This window comes from Mercurialis annua, linkage group LG3 (genome assembly GCF_937616625.2).
Source record: "Mercurialis annua linkage group LG3, ddMerAnnu1.2, whole genome shotgun sequence".
In the NCBI taxonomy this organism is placed as follows: domain Eukaryota; kingdom Viridiplantae; phylum Streptophyta; class Magnoliopsida; order Malpighiales; family Euphorbiaceae; genus Mercurialis; species Mercurialis annua.
In genome coordinates, this window is record NC_065572.1 from 75,996,480 (window position 1) to 76,015,552 (window position 19,073).

The window sequence follows — 19,073 nt, forward strand, 5'->3', positions numbered from 1 at the left end:
ATGTCTGAACATAGAGAACAAAGTATCTCAAGGCTGATACACAAGTACTATAATATAATAGAAAAATAGTCTATGATCTTCTTTTAGGCATTTCAGAGGAGTTGTGCTCCTTTTCATTAGTGATAATGTTGACAATAGAGGGAGTTTTCTCAACAGCCCTGAATTGTTTAACTTTTTTAACAACCCTATGAGGACCATTATTATTAAAGCTCCTTTTCCTAGTCCAATAAGTTAAGTACCTTGAGATTCTATCAATGTCATTGATTTTTAGAAAGGATTCTTGAGATAGATCCACCCTAAGATGTTCTAAATGAATTGTCAATAGAACATCATAGGGCAACCTCTTGTTGCACTAACCATTAAAGTCCTAATCAAATAGCACAGATCATATGGCTTCTCTTCGACTAGATGCCACATGAGACATAAGTGCACACTATTAACATATTTAAACCTGCCAACTGTTGGGGCAATGAATTTTGTAATAAATTTATGAACAATTTAAATTTACGAGTTAGTGAAAATAAACATACTGCATCGGATTTTTTTTCATCTCGTGGTTTTTGGTGACTAACTTTTTAAAGCTAAGTTCATCAAAATCTACAACGCTTTCCACTTCTGACTTCTTGGCAGCCATGGTTTCTTGAGTTTGGAATGTTGTAAGCTTTAGTCAAAGTTTTGAGAGAAATGTGGTAGAGTATGCCTCAGAGTCTCACTTTAAAGCTAAATATTGTTGGTGGCTTTAATGAACTATAAAATTGTGTAACCAGCCCTTCATACACTACAGTGTCAATTTGAATGAACTGTTTCCATGCTTGAATGTTGAACCATTTCTTAAAAGAAAATTGATCATCACCAAAGAAGTGCCAATCAATAGTTTTAGCACGAATGATATTATTGATGGCGAATTTCTTGTGGGTTTTTCTGGATTTCCTTGGTTTCGACTCGGAGGGGACTAATGAAGAATCCTTGTTCTTTTGGTTGGAGTTCTTGGCCATTTTGAGTGATGATTGTTTCGTTTAGAAATGAAGAAGAAATAAGATTTTTGGAGAAGTAGGGTGTTTGGTCTTTTAAATTTTTTAGGGTTTATGTGAGTTGAATATGTTGGGTATAGGGAAAGAAAAATAGACTTTCTAACAATATTGATTTGGAGAAGCTACACACGAAATCATATATTTCTAATACTAATATTAATTGAGGAAATTACATGTCTTATCCTTTTCTGCCTCTTTTTTGTAAAATTACTCTTTCTAAATTTATTTTTTCGAGCGTACATTATTTTAACTCTTTTTTTCATAAATACGTTTTTCTCTACCCACCTCTTATTATCTAACTACAAGCTTCTATTTTTTAATTTAACATTTTACTTTTAAGTTGTTTAAAAATTATTCCCTCAGTCTCAAAATAATATTCCACTTTCTACTTTTCACACAGTTGCAATTAATACTCTAAAATTTTACAACTTTATGTTCATTTTTTTTATCATACCCTTATTAAATGTTATAACTAATTTACTTTTTAAGCTAATGGCAATAAATGATAGATTTTAAATAAGGGGTAATATGGAAAACTCAACATTTTATATTGTGATTAATAAGGAATATGGACAACTATTTGGGACAAAAAAAATAAGAAAAGTGACCTATTATTTTGAGACGGAGGGAGTATATTTTTTAGTAATTTTTTTAAATCTTTTTAGTTGATTATTGGTTGCTCTTTAGTTGCTTATTGATAGTTCTTTTATTTTAGAAGCAATCCTATCACTTTCCCTGACCTGGAAGGGAATAACGAACAAACTCCGAACGTGGTCTTCCCGGAGGTCTACCATGAAATTCTGAAAAAGATGCTGGGAGCTTTCCAGGCTAACTTGGACAGAATGGCCGAGGAAGCCCAAATATCGAATGAGGCTCATGCTGAAACCATGAAGCTGTTAAGAGATCAATTCACCATTTCACCTAGTCGACGCCGACAGAGAACGAAGAATAAAAGGAGGAACCCCAATAACCAAGGAGCTACCAGAAGAAACAGCGACAATAATAGGAATAATGATGAACGCAGAACTCCTAAAAATCAAGACGAGAGGAACGAAGACAGAGAAGAGGAAAATCAAGGGAACACCACCAAGAACGGCGATAACCAAGATGAAGCCAGAAGTGGACTTAACTCACGGCGAGAGGAGCGAAGGGACAAACAGAAAGAAGACATTCCCGCGAAAAGTAAGTGCCAAGAAAAAGAAACTGAAAAAGCCGTCAAGAAAGAAAAATCGGGATGATGAATGCGAATCTGCCGAATCCTCATAAAAAAGAAAACTCGTACTTAGCCGAGGAAGACTTAGAGGAAAAAATTGCCAAACTCCTAAAGAAGCTGAAAGCCGAAAAGCTGGATATAGATGATCTAAGATTGAAGGGTTCTCCCTTATAAATATTATGAACCGATACTTGTGGGATTCGCCCACCGAGGCGAACCTCGGGACTCATTGAAGAATCTAAATATAATTCATTATCAACGACAAAGGAGATTAGAGAAGACATAAATTTTTTACAAGAACATGAATCACATTTCTTATCAAGATAGTATAATCATATTTAAAAGACTCATTCCTAAATAGACTTACATGCCAAATTAGAATCCTTTTCCTATTTGGATTCATACGCTAAATATGAATCTCTTTCCTATTTAAACTCTACAGGGTATTCACTCACTACTAATATATAAAGAAGCTTGAGGTATACATAAACACACAATTACAATTCATAAATAATTTCCCCTTAAGTCTAAATTAACTTAAGTATCAGGGAGCTAATCGGATAACTATTGTCCGATCAGCCATCTACCTTCTTTTTCAGGTTAAACTCTGCCGAGATGACTGGATTCATCATTTACTTATAAAATGTAAAACAATATAACACGCATGCTATATAAAATAATACTCTTAAAAAATTAAACTAAAAACAATCAAATTAGTATTCTCTCATTGTAAGAATTTACATGGTCTCCAACTTTTGAACTTTCGATCCAAATCCCATGAATTTCAATCTCGATCAGTAAACCTTTCGAGTATTGATTTTATTGATTTTGAGGCTAGTAAAGCTCATACGTCCATTTGAGTCTAACACTGTTAAACATCGTTGATGTGTCACTTTAAAAATATACACACAATCAGCTAACACATTATTAAAAGAACTCTAAAATTTTAAAAAACCCTAAATAGCCTTATAAAATCTAAGGCTAAAAATCTTAAAATTTATTAAATATTTACTAAAAAAATAAAAACATAAATTTAATTAAATAATTAAATAAAAAATCAACTCATGCCGTCTTCGCCTCCCTCCACTACTTTAGCCACCGCCAATTCGTCCTTCTCCTGGATTCATCCTACAAAGGACGAACTGAGAAAGATGAATTTGTCTGTCCTATGAGGAGACAAATTTAGGAAGATAAATCAGTTCGTCCTATGAATAGGACGAATTTAGAAAGACGAACCCAGTTCATCCTCTTAGCAGAGGCGGTTGAAGTGGGTTGCAGCGGCGTTTGCTAAAAGGGTGGCGGCATGTGGAAGGGGAGCAGCCGAAATGGGTGATGACGACGGCAGGCGGAGGGCTGGGTATAGTTTTAGAATTTTTTAATTTTTAATATTGGATTTCTAATATTGCTGAGCTGGTTGTGTATTTATTATTATTTGTAAATGCCACATCAACAATGTTTAATTATGTTAGTCTAAAATGAACAGTAGAAATCCCAAGATGTAGATGAGTTGGTAAGGCGTTCTTCTAACTTTAAGTGAGGTCACGTGTTCGATCCGTACTAATGTATGCAGCCGTTTAAAACTTAGAGCCAGAGTTTGCTTCCCGCAAGGGACCTACACAGCTCGAATGGAGAATAGTCTGAATATGGAAGGCTTAAAGGCGCTGTCTCATAATTAAGATCCGTTCAGAAAACCTAATGGACTTTGTACCTAAAAAAATGAACAATAGAAAATTTAGGACCAAAACTGGAATTCGAGGGATTTAAGGAGGGTCCAAAAATCTGAAACTACGAGTGATTATCAGCCTAAATTTAAATATTTTCTATCGAAGCCAGCACGAACCTATTTGGCGTTCAATAAATAAATCAAAGCTCCTCGATTGGATTAAAAAACAAAATAAGTAAACTAAAATAAATCAAAGATTGAAGATAATTAAAAGGAATACACCACCTGTAATTTTGTTACAGCATACAGAAAGACATTACAAAGAACAAAGGATAATTTATGTGCATGATACAAACAGTCTCTCATCCATGAGCAAGAGCACACTTTACACCAAAAACATTTTGCAACCCTGATGTCTTAATATGGGAAAAAACGCCAGGTCATCTCAAGAATTATGAGTCCCACTACAGAATGAGTTTACCACATACTTCAGGGAAAATAACAGATCAAAGTGCAAAGTGAAAGGACCTGCTGTCTGTGACCATCTGGAAAAAAGAGTACACTGGAAATATAACGGGAAGTGGTTATCCCACACGTAGTTCAGCCTGACAAGAAAATATGCAAAGATTGGCTAGAGAGGTGCTACTTGGTTTTCTTGAGCAGACTCGATGTCCTAAACTCGGCATCGTCCCTGACAAAGCTCCACCAAAGATATGCAAGTGGGATGGTACTAGCATGCCAAAGAGCATGAGAATCAACGTATCCATGGTATGGTGGGAAGTCGTATACCTCCAAGAGCATGGCAAAACCTCCTCCCACAACCACCACCCATAGCTTCCACCGAGATGGATGGCGAGCGACTCCTGCCCACACTGCCCAAATTAGTAGCTGAGCTACACCAATAGCGGCACAAACCTTAAAGTTGAGGCCTGCAAAAGAGTTGAACCATGTAAACTATATAGCAACAGAGAACATAATGCTACCAGCATCCACAATTTTATGTCCCTAGATTCCCAACATATAGTACAACTGCTTTCAATCTCCAACAAACATAATTACCATTCTCGGCAACTTCTACTTTTACTTTTTCTGTGGCGTGAAAGTTTTATGAAGAGTGTGGGGAGGTTCAACCAGAATACGCTCAAGTAATGTGATAATTTTGCAGGAAGTCTAACTTGTCCATGAAAAGTAATTGCTTAGTCAAGAACCAAGCAGTAAGTCCAATCGTAAATGTCAGCAAACAAATAGAAGGCCAACAGTTATACAACATGTCAAGGCATTTTGAGAAAAGAATGGGCATAATAATATATTGCAATTGCATTGTGAGGGACATAGATCATAGCAGCACAATTGAGAGAAGGCCATTCATTATTAAAACTGCAAACATATTGGAAAGTAAGTACTTCATAAAGTCAAATATAGAATTTTTTAAATTTAGTATAATAGTGGGTTGTTAGCATAGAACAAATTATGGGGCAGTCAGGCAGGGGTTCAGAGCTAACTATGATGTGAGTTTATAACTAAGTCTAACACCATGTCTAAGGATAGAACACTGATCAAGACATAATGGCAAATGAACATTAACAGGGAAGTGCAAAATAGCTGAAATGAAATTAATCAAACAAAATCATGTACAATGACATATGATGCTACTTGTAAACAGAAAGCCACTTGCATCATGAATTTTTAACAAGGACTAAACTTGGTTCATCATACAGAGTGATGGTTAGTGGTGAAAGAATTACCATAATCAAGATCATAGAAGTTCAGATACATGATATGTGTTATAAGAAACGCAAACAAGGGAGCTGCAACCATGACCCTTGTAGCCTCATCTCTCAGGCTGAAAGCTCGTAGTATTGCTAGAATAAAGGTAAACCCAAGTAATGCAACAGCAGAGGAATAATCTAGCCTCTCTGTCAGCTCAACATCTCTGCGGTGAATTTAAAAAGACAAAAAACTTAGCACACAGCAGCAGAATACGAGTAACATGATGACTGCAAAACAAAAGAGGTAATGTACATACAAAGAAGCCGTTGCGAAGTGCAAAGTTACAGGCATTAGAGGCATTCAATGAGAGGAGCACAAGTTGAAGTCATATGAAGAGCCATTATATGTGAAAATGTTAAGGGCAATGGAAACAGTGAATTACAAGATATACAGCAATTATAAACCTCACTAACATGGAATGAATAAAATATTTGTCATGATTTTTGCTTTCAGTATGTTTAACTAGGAAGAGCACTTACCTAGTGTGAAAAACAGCACTCCAGAACCAGGAGTTCATTGATAGTAGGGCGTAGAAGTGCCAGAGGCCAGTGTATTCATAATAAGTCTTCTTATTTGGCCTCAAAGGAAGCTTGTAGTATACAAGGATGAAGAAAGATACCCAGCCATGGAACTGGATAGCAAGATTGAGTGCAGAGAGAGCAACAGAAATAGGTTCCTATGAAGAGAGAGAGCAGTTGGTTCAGATATTGAAGTAGCTAGGTTGTAGAGGAGTATAGAAGAAGAAATGAAGAACCTGGATTCCATGGAGGCGTTGAAATGGCCATTTGCCATGGTACTTGACAGGCTTGTCACCAAGTTTATGTCTCTCCTCCTCCCTGGTAAGCATGCAGTGGTATTGACAATCACTGAGGCAGTCCCAGTGTTTCCACTGAAGATAGAGTGGTTCTTGCACATACCAGGGGCCGTCAATAGGTTTTCCATCAGATGAGAATTTACAATGTTGGAAGCATTTTCCGCCGACGCATCCTGTTTTCTCACAATGCCTCAAGCAATCCCTGATAAATTAACCACAGGCTAAAATGATGATAACAGAATCAAACAGCATATAATAAGGTATTCGGATCTTTTATTCTTTCATTCAAATCAATAAGCATTCAAAACGTACTGAATCCAATTCACAGACATTTCAATTATGTAGCTAACTTAAAAAAGGAACTAACAAGAAAATTAGAAAGAGAGAAAGGTTTACTGATAAATGGGATCAGCATCACCAGCACTCGCGTCAAGAGCACGCACTAAACAGAGCAGAGCTATAGAAACCACCGCAATCCATTGAAGCCAAGCCATCCAACTATGAGTGAGGCTAATTTAAGTGTCCAACGGATGTGATACACACATTAATTCCGATCCAACTGACCCACTTCAGACTTCAGCTTCCACGCAAAGAGACGAGCTACAGTCACAGATATCGAAGACTCCAGTAATTATCATATACAACCCTTGTACGTCTCACACATTGATGCACACCGTTGATCAACTCACACCTACGTGGACCTCCAAATCATCGGTTCACACAAATCTGGTCTACATGTAATTTCACACAGTCCACAATCTCGTGACAATGAGGACGATTCACAAACTGACACCTCCAAAATATTTCTGTCAGTTGATGTGACTAAACTGCCCCCTTGCCTCGCCAGAATGTCTATCAACACGATGTCGTTTCTTCTATTTCCTTTCCTTTCTTAAAAGGAATTCTGTTTGGGGTTAGATACCGGTAAGATAATTTACCAAGTGCTTCTCAATTTTTCTTTTCCAAATCATCTCAACGCTATTAATAACTCAAATCTAAAGTAATTATATTTATAAATTTTTCAATTTGACAACTACTCTTTATCCTACTAAGGCCTAATGCCTCAAAAAACCCTGACCTTTTCACCCCTTTTCAATTCTACCCTAATGTTAAAAACTGGTCAATTTTACCCTACTTTGCATTTTTGTGTTTTAATTGTACTCTAAAATATTAAATTGACGTTTTTCTCGTTTGTAAAATAATAAAAAACGTTCTTCATGTCTAGTATATATTAATTGTATATGTTGAAAATTTATTTAGATTTAGTTAAATTAATTTTAATTTGATTATAGGTTTTAGCTAGTTTTTAAAAATAAAAGACTTATTTGTACTTTTTTGAATGAAAATAAATTTAATTTTATCTTTAAACTTAGTTAATTAAACGATTTCATCATTTAAATAAAAAATTGTGAAAAAATAAAAATTTAGATTACAATTGAAACGAAAAAATGCGAAATGGGATAAAATTGTCAAGTTTTCAACGTCAGAGTAGAATTGAAAAGGAGCTAAAAGGTCGGTTTTTTTTTTTGAGGTATTAGGCTTTCTACTAATAATTTTGTACTATAATGATTCAAATTTGTCAACTCAATTTCATTTTACTCCATATATTTTAGAAATGCGGAACAATTCATACTTGATTACCAAAAAAAATTCGTTGGTATTTTTGGTTTTCCAACCGAGAGCTATGCCTCAAATCCAAATGAATTTAATGGTTCTTAATTTTTTCGTCACAATCGTCGTTCGACTAATTCTTAGTCGAATGGCAATCAGAGTGCGATCTGCCAACTTGGTATTTTTATCACATTTTCATTTATTCTATTTCCGCTTGCAGAAAATCAAATGAGAGAATGAGCCGCTTGAATTGTTTTTATGTGGTGTCCGGTTAAACACGTTTTTCCTTTGTCGATCGCTTCGAAAAAGAAGTTAGGAGAAGGCTGGAAAATTCACACTCGACTGATATTGAGGGAGAAGATTTTCGTGAAATAAATATCGGCCGGTTTATCACTCGAATAGCGGCTCAACATGGTGTCAGCGGCGTATAGCCACATAGAGGGTAACAGAGTTATTTGCCCCTCTTATTTTTTTTAAAAAAATACTAATTCTTTAAATAATTTTTTTAAAACTTGTCATATTAGTTAAAAAAAATTACTACATATTGACCCCCTTACAACAAATTCTCAGATTTTGTATATTATATGAAAATTTTCTATCTTACCCTCCTTAATTTTGATTCTTGGCTACGCCCCTGGATGCAAGGAAAATGCTCCTCGTGATGAGAGTATTCAAGCCGAATTTCCTCCTATATCTCCTACCCCTTCCTCTTCTTCGCACCCTTTTTGAAGCGTCGTCCTCTCATTCACAAAACGATGTTTTCAACTTCAGTTTTCGGGCTTTAACTCTTTGAGGTTCCCTGTTGATTCTCAACTGTCTTTAGTGGAACCACATCTCGAGTCATTAAGTACTAGTGTGATCTCGATAGGTGTTCATATGGATTCCCAATTTGCATCGATGGATGCTCACAATTCCTTGGAGTATGCACGATTAACGGGTTGCTTTGATTCATTTAATTGGGACAATACGACAGCTATATCTTTACCATCGCATTGATCCTACTTTTGGAGCGCTGACTAAAACCGTTGAGCTGAGAGCTGAGGATAACACACATCTTGATAATCCTCGATAATTTCTTTTTTGCTCTTTATTGCTCATATTATAATATCATTTATTTGAGCATTTTGGACACATTTATCAGTATCACTGTATCATCTTTCTGTTTTTATTGTTGCTCATACTTGTAAGCACATGTGATTTTGATGTATGCTTTTATCTTTGGATAAGGGCATTGGTTTTGTTCCTTTTTAAACGTTAGTATTTTAGCCTTTTGTGTGTCTTTGTTTTCCTTTGTGTTATTAACTCTTTATGGCAAGCATATGCCTTGTATAGCTTGCGGCATCTTCACTTTAATGTATAATGTTTGAATGATTATGACCAGTTTTTTTTTCCTTCGACATATTTAGCTATTGGCAACATTTGTACCTTTTTGCTTCTAGTTATTTCCTTTATACTTTTTTTTGCCACCGTCGACTTGATTTGTGATTTACTTTTACTTTTGTTTTGCACATAGTCAATTGTGGGAGAAATTTTTAACTCATAAATGTTAAAACAATTGTCTAAATTAAATTATAATCAATTAGCAAAATTTAAGTTGTTGATAAATGAGGAAAGTCACTATTAAAAACGTACGGACATTTACCGGTTGACGTAGTTTTGTCATCGCTAAATATGCAGCGACGGAAAAAACCAAGCCGTCGGTAATTTGGTGACGGAAAATTTGCTTTGCTAAATTGCCGAGTCATCGTTGAGGAAGCCACATTGTGACGATGCTTTAGCGACGATTGTTAACGAGTATTATTGTCGATAAATTGCCGACAGATTGGCTACGGCCAGTCCGTCCATTAACTCTAAAATTACATAGGTTTAACAAAACTGCGTTGTTTTAATATAAGAAACCAACGTATTTGTGTGCTCGCGAGTTCTATATTTTTTAGTTGTTAAACAAACGGACTCGCGAACGGGCTCGTTTATCGAGCTTCTTTACGAGTTTGTTCGCGAGCTCGTTCGCAAACTTGTTCGTTTAGTAGCTAAATGAACAAACACGAGCTAAACATGAATAATATAAAATTTAAATAAACGTAACATCCTGTTCAAAACTCGAACGAACATAAACACCTTGTTCACTAAATGAGCTGAACATGAACACTCAAAAGCTAAGCGCGGTTCAATTCATTTACACCCTAAGCAATGGTAACTAAAGTGCATATTAGGAGAAATATGGGGTGGTATTGTGTAATTAATCCCACATATAGAATGCTGGCAGTGCTAGGGGTGAGAAAAAACCGAACCAAACCATTAATCCGATCAAAACCAACCCGAAATTAATTTTGGTTTGGTTAAATAGTTAAAATGGATTGATTTGGTTTCAAATTATAAAAAAATATGGTTTATGGTTTATGGTTTTGGTTTGCTTTAAAGTAGTGGTTAACCGAACCGACCGAAAAACCGAAGTTTATAATAATATTATTTTTATTAATATTTATATATGTATAAATAATTATAAAATTTATTTATTGAAATATTTATATATAAATATAATATGTGTATAAATATATATATGAAAATAAAATATATAAACTAATACACACGTATAAATAAAAAATATTATGTATAATTTTAATTATTTTATATAATTAAATATAATTTTTATTTAAATTTATATTAACTAAACCAAATAAAACCGAACCAAAACCAATGTTAATAATTAACTGAACCAAAATTTTATATAAATATTTGGTGTAGTTTGATTTTTATATTTTCCTTTAAAATATGGTTTGGTTTTAGAGTATATTAAACCAAACCGAACCATGCTCAACCCTAGGCAGTGGCACTATTATCTTGCTCGCTGGTCCCTCGTTTCGTTCTATGCTTACTGACCAACAAAGCAAATAAAAAAACAAACAATGGCCTCTGCAACTGCAACTACCCTTCTACTACCCCAAACAAGCTCCTCTCGCCTTCCCCTTCGCTACCCTCACGCGCCTCCATTCAAGCAGAGGCGACGGAATGCCAATATCCAATTATATCATTTCCCGCCTCTTCAGTCCAGAGCCAAAAAAATTAACACAATTTCTTGCGCGTATGTGTCAGGACCTCCGATTGTGAGCGAGCCTGAACCGAAAGTGGAAGCGACGCGCGGGAAAGCGGAGGAGGAATCGGAAAAATTGATAAGCTGGGGGCTTTTATGGAGTCTTTTGCTGAAGCATAAGCTAAGACTTGGTGTGTGTGGGGTGTCTCTTGCTGCTTGCACTGTGTGCACTCTGTCTCAGCCTATTTTCTCAGGTAAATGAATGAAGATTAAGTGAGTTATTTTATGAGACTGAGAGTTTATAGTATTATTTTTATTGGATGTTAGGCCGATTTTTTGAAGTGCTGATAGGAGCAAGGCCAGATCCGTTGTGGAGGTTACTTAGTAAAGTTGCAGTTGTTTACTCATTGGAACCCATTTTTACTGTTATTTTCATTGTAAATATGAACACTATTTGGGAAAAAGTAATGTCAACTTTACGAGCTCATACTTTCAGAAGAGTTTTGATACAAAAGGTACCCACTTTTTTCCATGCTGATTCCCAAATTAAATGCTTGTTTTGTTTAAAAACATTTTTGTTGTGTGTCAGGTGGAATTTTTTGATCGGTACAAGGTTGGGGAACTGAGTGGTTTGTTAACAACTGAATTGGGTTCTCTGAAAGATATTGTGGGGGAAAATGTCTCAAGGGATCGCGGATTTAGGGCACTTTCTGAGGCAAGCCACTCTATATTAGAGTAAATGTGAGCTTAATTTTAAGCTGTATCGCACTTCATGTAGCTTGTCTTATCTTCTTTAGACACCTACCTCTGAATAACATTTGTTGCTTTCTTTCCAAGTTTCCATCCATGGGTTGTGCTGCCCGGAACTGCTCATGTCTTACATACTTTGTTTTCCTGCAGGTCATTGGGACTATCTGCATTCTATTTGCGCTGGCCCCCCAACTGGCACCCATTCTTGGCATATTGATGCTTACTATTTCTGCTTTAGTCGGTAAGTACTTCTTCCTTGGAATTATTAAAGGAGCTACTTCATTAAGTCTATAAGTATAAAATTTCGAAATGATAAATGATTTTTCCTTGAGAATTTTGTTTTTTTTTTTTTTAAATCTTTCTTGCCCTCTTAAATCTCTGGTTCTCTATTACAATTATCTGAAGTCCAACAAATTTCCAGGATGCAGTGAGGCCTAAAATTATGCATCCACACTTATTTCCTCTTTGTCAATGTTTTGCCAACAGTTATAAATTGTTGATGTGGATAAGTACTTGAAAACATTCATGCCAAAGAACCCTGCTTCTTTTAATATAATAGGCATTGCAATTTGAAACATCTGTGATGTATGCTCTGTTGTGATTTTAGTGTCTTGAGTTCTTTTATGTAGTTCTAACTAGAACACTATTGTCAAGCCATATACAAGCGGTCAACTATACCTGTTTTCAAAGCTCATGGAATGGCCCAAGCATCCATGTCTGATTGTGTGACAGAAACGTTTTCTGCTATTCGCACTGTAAGTCCTTGAAATGGTCTACCATTTATGTTTTCAACATTAGCATAAAATGCAGTTTAATTTTCTTTTGGAAACATGCATCTTTTATGAACCGTGAGGCTACTTGTTCCCCAGTTGAGTGAGGCTGTAATGTAAAGGGGGAAGTATGTATGCATGATAATTAATATATTGTGCTTTTCTCGTTGTAGGTAAGATCCTTTGGCGGTGAAAAGCGCCAAATGTCAATGTTTGGAAGCCAGGTAAGAGTGATCTTGGTTACATCTTGACATTTCAATCACTACCATTGCTGTTTTCACATCATATATGTAGTCACAGGGTTATATAGGTGATTTACGCACTTAGATTACATATGTTTTGGCAGGTTCTTGCTTATGAGAATAGCGGCATAAGGCTTGGAGCCTTCAAATCAGTGAATGAATCAGTGACAAGAGTTGCTGTTTATATTTCACTAATGGCTTTATATTGTCTTGGAGGAAGCAAAGTGAAGGCGGTAAGCCCTTATAATTTGTGGTTTCCATGGCAGCTCTGATGAAAATGATATTCTCTGGTTGTGAACTTGTGATGTCACCGGGCTGCAATATTTGGGTGGGGGTGGGGGGGAATGGACCTACTTTTCAGCGGGTCTTTTTATGTGTTGATGTTCCCTACAGAAATGTATTCATTTCGTTACTTTTCATTAGTTCTGATATTCAAAGCAAAAGCAAACGTGAGCACATAGAAATTCCACTTCATGTGGTCTCTTCAAGATGGATTTTCTGGTGTCATTTCTTATTTGTTTTTCCCATTGTCTTTGTGATTCCACATGCAGACGTTTCTACCTAATCCAAATTCATATAACTTATTTTCTGCTATTTCTATTCAAAATAATTCTTGCAGGGGGAACTCTCTGTTGGAATTCTTGCTTCTTTTATTGGATATACTTTCACTTTAACATTTGGTGTAAGTCCATTTTTACTTTACATTGTAATGCTTTCTCACTTCAATATACTGCATAAAGCAATAAAGTTTTCAGGTTCAAGGACTGGTTAATACATTTGGGGATCTTCGTGGAGCATTTGCAGCTGTTGAGCGAATTAATTCTGTTGTATCTGGAGTGGAAATTGATGAGGCCCTTGCCTATGGATTGGAAAGACAAATTCAAGAAAAAGAAAAGCAAGATGAGATAATTAAATTATTTCTCATTACTGGTTTCAGTGAGAATAATAATAATACGAAGACGCATTACATGTCAGCACTGAAATCAGCTAGTAACCTGAGTACTTATGCTTGGTCCGGGGATGTTAATCTTGAGGGTATCACTAATGCTCTTCAATTTATTTTCTTCACATATGTAGATGCAAATTTATCTTTAGCTTTTCCTTATTTTGGTTTGGTTGCTTGTCATTATCTACAATATGAGCTTTTTTATCCCACTTCATAAGCTTCCTTTATTATGCCAAATGATGCCCTCACTTTCTACTGCAGACGTGCATTTTTCATATCCTTTGAGACCTGACGTGAAAATTCTGAATGGTCTTAATTTGACATTGAAGTGTGGAACCGTGACTGCACTTGTTGGTTCAAGTGGTGCAGGCAAGAGTACAATAGTTCAGTTACTGTCACGGTTTTATGAGGTTTCTTTCTTTTCAACATCATAAACTGGAATTCTGGTTGAAAGTGGCTTTTCATTTTCTCTTTTGTAATTACTGCTGAAAACTGTAAGCAACTTCATTCTTGCAGCCAACTAGAGGTCGAATAACAGTTGCTGGGGAGGATGTCCGGACATTTGAAAAAACTGAATGGGCCCGATCAGTATCCATTGTCAATCAAGTATGTACTTTGGATTTCTTTACTTTTTGATCTTCTTTTTGAACACATCAATGCACAGCTTCCGAGGAAATAGGATTTGCAACCTGACAATCATTTATTTCTGGAGGACAATTTGATTTAGCTCCTGCCGTTCAACTTGCAGCTAGTTAACTTACATTGCAATGTCACTACTGTTTTTTTATATGCTATTGTCTTGGCTTATAGTTGAGAAACTTTGTAACAATTGATTGTCGATTGCCGATTTATCAAAAAGCCTACTTGGATAACCAATTACAATAGAAATATTTAATCTTTATGCATTTGTTTCCTAATCAGAGTTAATTGAATTTATTCTGCTTGCTGAGGCCTGAAATTGATGTGGCATTAAATGCCATGTCCGCCCGTCTGATGTGTATAAATGCTGAGGGAATCACTCAATGTCTGATTTGAGTTTTGTGTAAATGTACAGGAACCAGTTCTTTTCTCGGTATCTGTTGCAGAAAACATTGCATATGGTCTCCCAGATGATAATGTATCCAAGGATGACATCATAAAGGCTGCAAAAGCTGCAAATGCTCATGAATTTATAATCTCACTTCCACAAGTTCGTTGTCTTTAATATATGTCTTTCATGTCAAATTTGCTTGCTCTCCATTTAGTTTGCTGAAACTTTATTTGGATTTCAAAGGGTTATGACACTCTGGTTGGTGAGCGTGGGGGCTTACTAAGCGGTGGGCAAAGGCAGGTATGTAACAGTGATTAAATGATAGGGAGAGAAGGATGGGGGTGTCTGTTTGGAGAAAAAGGATTGAAAGATAAGTGTCAAATTTTATTTTGCATCTTTTGTTTTCAGAGAATTGCAATTGCAAGAGCCCTACTCAAGAATTCCCCACTTTTAATTCTCGATGAGGTAAATTCCTTGTTAGCTTCTCTATGCTTACATCTGACCTCTGATGCCTTGCTTCAACAGTATAATCATTCTCTAATGTCTACCTAATTATATATGTGAGAATTTTCGATGCTATCTTGCTTCAAGTCTGCATGGTTTATATTTACTTTAGGCAACTAGTGCATTGGATGCAGTCAGTGAACGCCTGGTTCAGGATGCCCTTGACCATCTGATGAAGGGCAGGACAACATTGGTGATTGCTCATAGATTAAGCACAGTTCAGAATGCTCATCAGATTGCAGTTTGTTCTGATGGGAAGATTGCTGAACTCGGAACCCATTTTGAGCTGTTGGCTAAGAAGGGTCAATATGCATCATTAGTTGGCACTCAAAGATTGGCATTTGAGTGACAGAATTGCTAAATCATTGCCAGTATTGGAAGACAAAAACATCATTTTGGTACTTGGTTTTCTAACTCAAATTCATAGTGCCTCTTAATTAATACAGCTCTTTAGCCTGCTTTTTTCCGTGCCTGATTTTTATGTTATTCTCTTTGTGCCACAGCCTGAACGTTCCATTTCATAAGTGAGAAATGAGTAGAGTTGCTGAACGACGTATAGTGAAACCAAAGCGAGCAAAAAAGTTATTGTTGATTTTAAGTGACAAAATTGTCTTCTAAGTTACAGGCATTATTTAACACAAGGGGCGCATGCAATGCTGCCTATTTTCTGTTGAAGAAAGAATTTTAGATATAAGCGATTGCTATAATTCAAAGCTGCAAACAGATATTGTAAAGGAATAATTTCAATGGTTAACAGCTCATTGTCAACTGTTACCTTGATTCCCACTCATTTTGGGTGTTCTTCTCGTTACATTTATATTTTGTTGTTAATCTCAATGTTTTAACCTATAATATACATAGGATGATTGTGAAGTAGTATCTGACACGATCAAGAAGATTCAGAAAAGGAAACAAAAGCATTAAGATCGGCAAGGCATTCAGTAGGAAGGCCAAGGAAAGTATTGATGAAAAGATCATCAATTGGTTGAACAGTTGCCACACCAACCAGTCTGCATTTTCCTTCTCCATCCAACCTTTCACCTCGTCCACTGCGAATTACTCCGTTTGACTCATCTGAAGTCAACACTGTCTTCACAAGAAGAGGAGGAGCTTTATAGATGCTCCCAACAGAAAACCAGAACTGGGCCATGAATTCAAGATCAACCTATCAAACCAGACAGGGAAAACAGGAAGTTAGTGATGGCCTTTTTGAATCAAAGTAGTTTCTTCTTGTATTACAGAAGCATTACCTTTCCAGAATCTGTGTCGATGGTGCCTTGAAAGAGTTCAGGGGCTATGTCGATCTTCAGTAGTGGTGGCATTGGCAATCCTAAAAACTTGGTGGTTGCACTTGTTAATGGTGGAATATAGAGCGTTTTCACGTCAAAAGAAACTGAAATCTCATTGCTCTTTTTTATACGAGTAGCGATCCCGGTCCCTGTTCCGCCCTGAGCATTGTATTGGAAGTCGGGATATCTTGAGATGCCCAGCTTGCAAGCTCCCAAAGTTTTGAAGTTTACAGTATAAACATCAGCTTTTGGAAATGTAGTGGAGGAAATAGATTCTAGTCGGTTTGAAGTAGAAGAAGATAGAGCAATAACTTTACTTGCAAAATATACTTGTCTTGAGGAAAATTTGCGCAGAATCGGAGGGTTTGAAGAGCTTATTCTGCAATCCATTTTTTTCCGGAAGTTTTGTAAATGAGTATCTAACAGGAAAAGGAAAAACAATACGAAGAAGAAGTTAGCTTGTGGTATTAGAGTTGAAGTAATAGATGTGGACAACCAAAAGCACATGAAATCTACAATTTTCATGAAATGTAGGGCATAAAAATATGAGGCTTAAATTTGAAGCTTATCTGGAAATGGGATTATATATTGATTAGACCAAACTGACCTTTTAGGTTATGGGGCAGTCTTGTGTTTCAAGTTTCAGCATGGAGAAATTTTTAGGTAGACTCGGTCTATCACGTCATCCGTAGACTAGGCCTATTATATAGTGACACGTCAATAAAATGATAGCAATTTTGTAATATTACTATTCAAATGTGTAAATAAGTAATAAACAAATTTACAAGATTGCCATCATTTTAATGACGTGTCATTATGTTATAAGTTTAGTCCACGGATGACGTGGTGGACTGAGTCTACCTAAGAATTTCTCTTTAGGATGATATGAAGTTGCTCAAATCCACCATTTTAGATCAAGAATAAGTCAAGTTGTGGGTTAAATTTAGTGCCTTGGAATCTAATTCTGTACATCGCATCAACTCAGATACCTCTGTTATAAATTGTTAATACAGATTTCGAATGCAGCAACCAAAGCAAATAGTTACATTAATTCTTATTTTATTTTTAAATTATAGTAGTATATACAACATAGATAATGGTTCCAATTGAGATAACGGGAGGTTTACATATTCCTGTTTATCCGGGGGTTCAAATTATCAGTTTTGACAACATAGGGGTCATTTTTGAGATAACAATAACATGAAGGTCATATCTGAGATGCAGCCAAAATATTAAGGGTATTTTCCTACTTATTCTTTTACAATAGGTGTCCTTCTTCTTTTGTTTTCACTCTCGCTCTCTCGCACAGCTGCTGTTTCTGAAGAGATTTTATGAAAAATGGAACCTCAAGCAGGTGATTATTAATGCCCTCTTTCACTCTATTTAATGCTATCCAGTTCCCCACAAAATGTAAGATTTTGAAGGGATTTAATTGCTCTGGGCAACACCTAATAGGTATAATGTTACTTAAAATTTGAAACATTTTGCCAAAATGACCTAATCTGCTAAACTTAGTATAATTACCCTTCTTATCATATGATTTGTTTGTTTACATCTATCCATTCTGTTTTGCTTTTCCAGTCTAGGTAAGGGATATTGTTTCCTCAAATGGCATTGTCCATACGTTTGATCCCAATAGTCCCTTCGGAATTACATTTTGGTTCTCAAACAAGACTTTCAGCTGCAACATTTTCATCGCAAGGGCTCCTTAGAGTTCGAGCTGTGCAGGACAATGGAGGGCCTAGAAGATTAGTTGACATTATCAGACGCGTTCCTGAAATATCGAGGAGCTACTTTCGAAGTCCTTCGAGGAGAGCTCTTTTTGGTGGAATCTCACTGTTGGGTGGATTTTATGTGGCACAGACTATTTCTCTATCATTTGGAGCTTTAGGAGTAAATGATGTGATAGCTGCAGTGATATGTGTTCTCTTGACAGAGTATGTGACCAGATTTTATTACAGTCGCCCCAAGGTAACATTCCCTGTTGCTCTTCTCAACAATTTCAAGATGGGGTTCACTTATGGTCTATTCATTGACGCGTTTAAGCTTGCTAGTTAACAACATTTCTGATTAGTAGCATTCAATTTTGTTGCCTGGTACTTCATCTTTCCATGTTCTTTACCTTTCACTTTGACGACTTCCTCTATTGGTTTTGTAAACATACATAGCAAATACTATCCTTATGAATGATAATTTACCAATGTTGAAAGTGAAACAGCTGGTAGCTTGAAAGGATTTGCTTCGCTCGTAACTTGCTTCTTGCATTTTCAAATTGGAATAGATGTAGTGCAATTTGCTTGTAATAATGGAGTTTTGAAAGGTATTTTTGTGGGATAGTGCAGTCCTCCTTTTACTGACCTATTTTGGCACCAAGCAGTTCTGCTATATTTGCATCATTTACTGCAGTGC

At 36.1% G+C, this 19,073-nt stretch overlaps 4 protein-coding genes across 5 annotated transcripts; 2 read left to right on the forward strand and 2 right to left on the reverse strand.

Annotated features, from left to right (window-relative positions):
* Nucleotides 1-4,143: 4,143 nt before the first annotated feature.
* Nucleotides 4,144-7,233, reverse strand: LOC126674442 (uncharacterized). The gene is made up of 5 exons (XM_050368884.2): nt 6,888-7,233; nt 6,432-6,693; nt 6,157-6,353; nt 5,653-5,840; nt 4,144-4,836 (listed from the first exon to the last, which is right to left on the reverse strand). The coding sequence occupies exons 1-5, from the start codon at nt 6,983-6,985 to the stop codon at nt 4,550-4,552; spliced, it is 1,032 nt and encodes a 343-aa protein (XP_050224841.1). The 5' UTR covers nt 6,986-7,233; the 3' UTR covers nt 4,144-4,549.
* Nucleotides 7,234-10,938: 3,705 nt separating this feature from the next.
* Nucleotides 10,939-16,165, forward strand: LOC126674639 (ABC transporter B family member 28). Its single transcript, XM_050369122.2, has 16 exons — nt 10,939-11,387; nt 11,461-11,648; nt 11,723-11,848; nt 12,034-12,124; nt 12,538-12,638; nt 12,827-12,877; nt 13,000-13,128; nt 13,515-13,577; nt 13,651-13,930; nt 14,103-14,251; nt 14,358-14,447; nt 14,896-15,030; nt 15,115-15,171; nt 15,280-15,336; nt 15,488-15,773; nt 15,879-16,165. The coding sequence occupies exons 1-15, from the start codon at nt 11,009-11,011 to the stop codon at nt 15,722-15,724; spliced, it is 2,133 nt and encodes a 710-aa protein (XP_050225079.1). The 5' UTR covers nt 10,939-11,008; the 3' UTR covers nt 15,725-15,773; nt 15,879-16,165.
* On the reverse strand, nt 16,058-17,185 carry LOC126674642 (uncharacterized). The gene is made up of 2 exons (XM_050369124.2): nt 16,626-17,185; nt 16,058-16,540 (listed from the first exon to the last, which is right to left on the reverse strand). The coding sequence occupies exons 1-2, from the start codon at nt 17,169-17,171 to the stop codon at nt 16,265-16,267; spliced, it is 822 nt and encodes a 273-aa protein (XP_050225081.2). The 5' UTR covers nt 17,172-17,185; the 3' UTR covers nt 16,058-16,264.
* Nucleotides 17,186-17,795: 610 nt separating this feature from the next.
* On the forward strand, nt 17,796-19,025 carry LOC126674643 (uncharacterized protein ycf20). Of its 2 annotated transcripts, none has more exons than XM_050369125.2 (2): nt 17,796-18,018; nt 18,246-19,025. In XM_050369125.2, exon 2 carries the CDS (start codon nt 18,273-18,275, stop codon nt 18,720-18,722), a length of 450 nt encoding a protein of 149 aa, XP_050225082.1. In that variant the 5' UTR covers nt 17,796-18,018; nt 18,246-18,272; the 3' UTR covers nt 18,723-19,025. The 2 variants fall into 2 exon arrangements, with proteins under 2 accessions (XP_050225082.1, XP_050225084.1); XM_050369127.2 differs by lacking the exon at nt 17,796-18,018 and adding an exon at nt 18,029-18,119.
* The last annotated feature ends 48 nt before the right edge of the window (nt 19,026-19,073 follow it).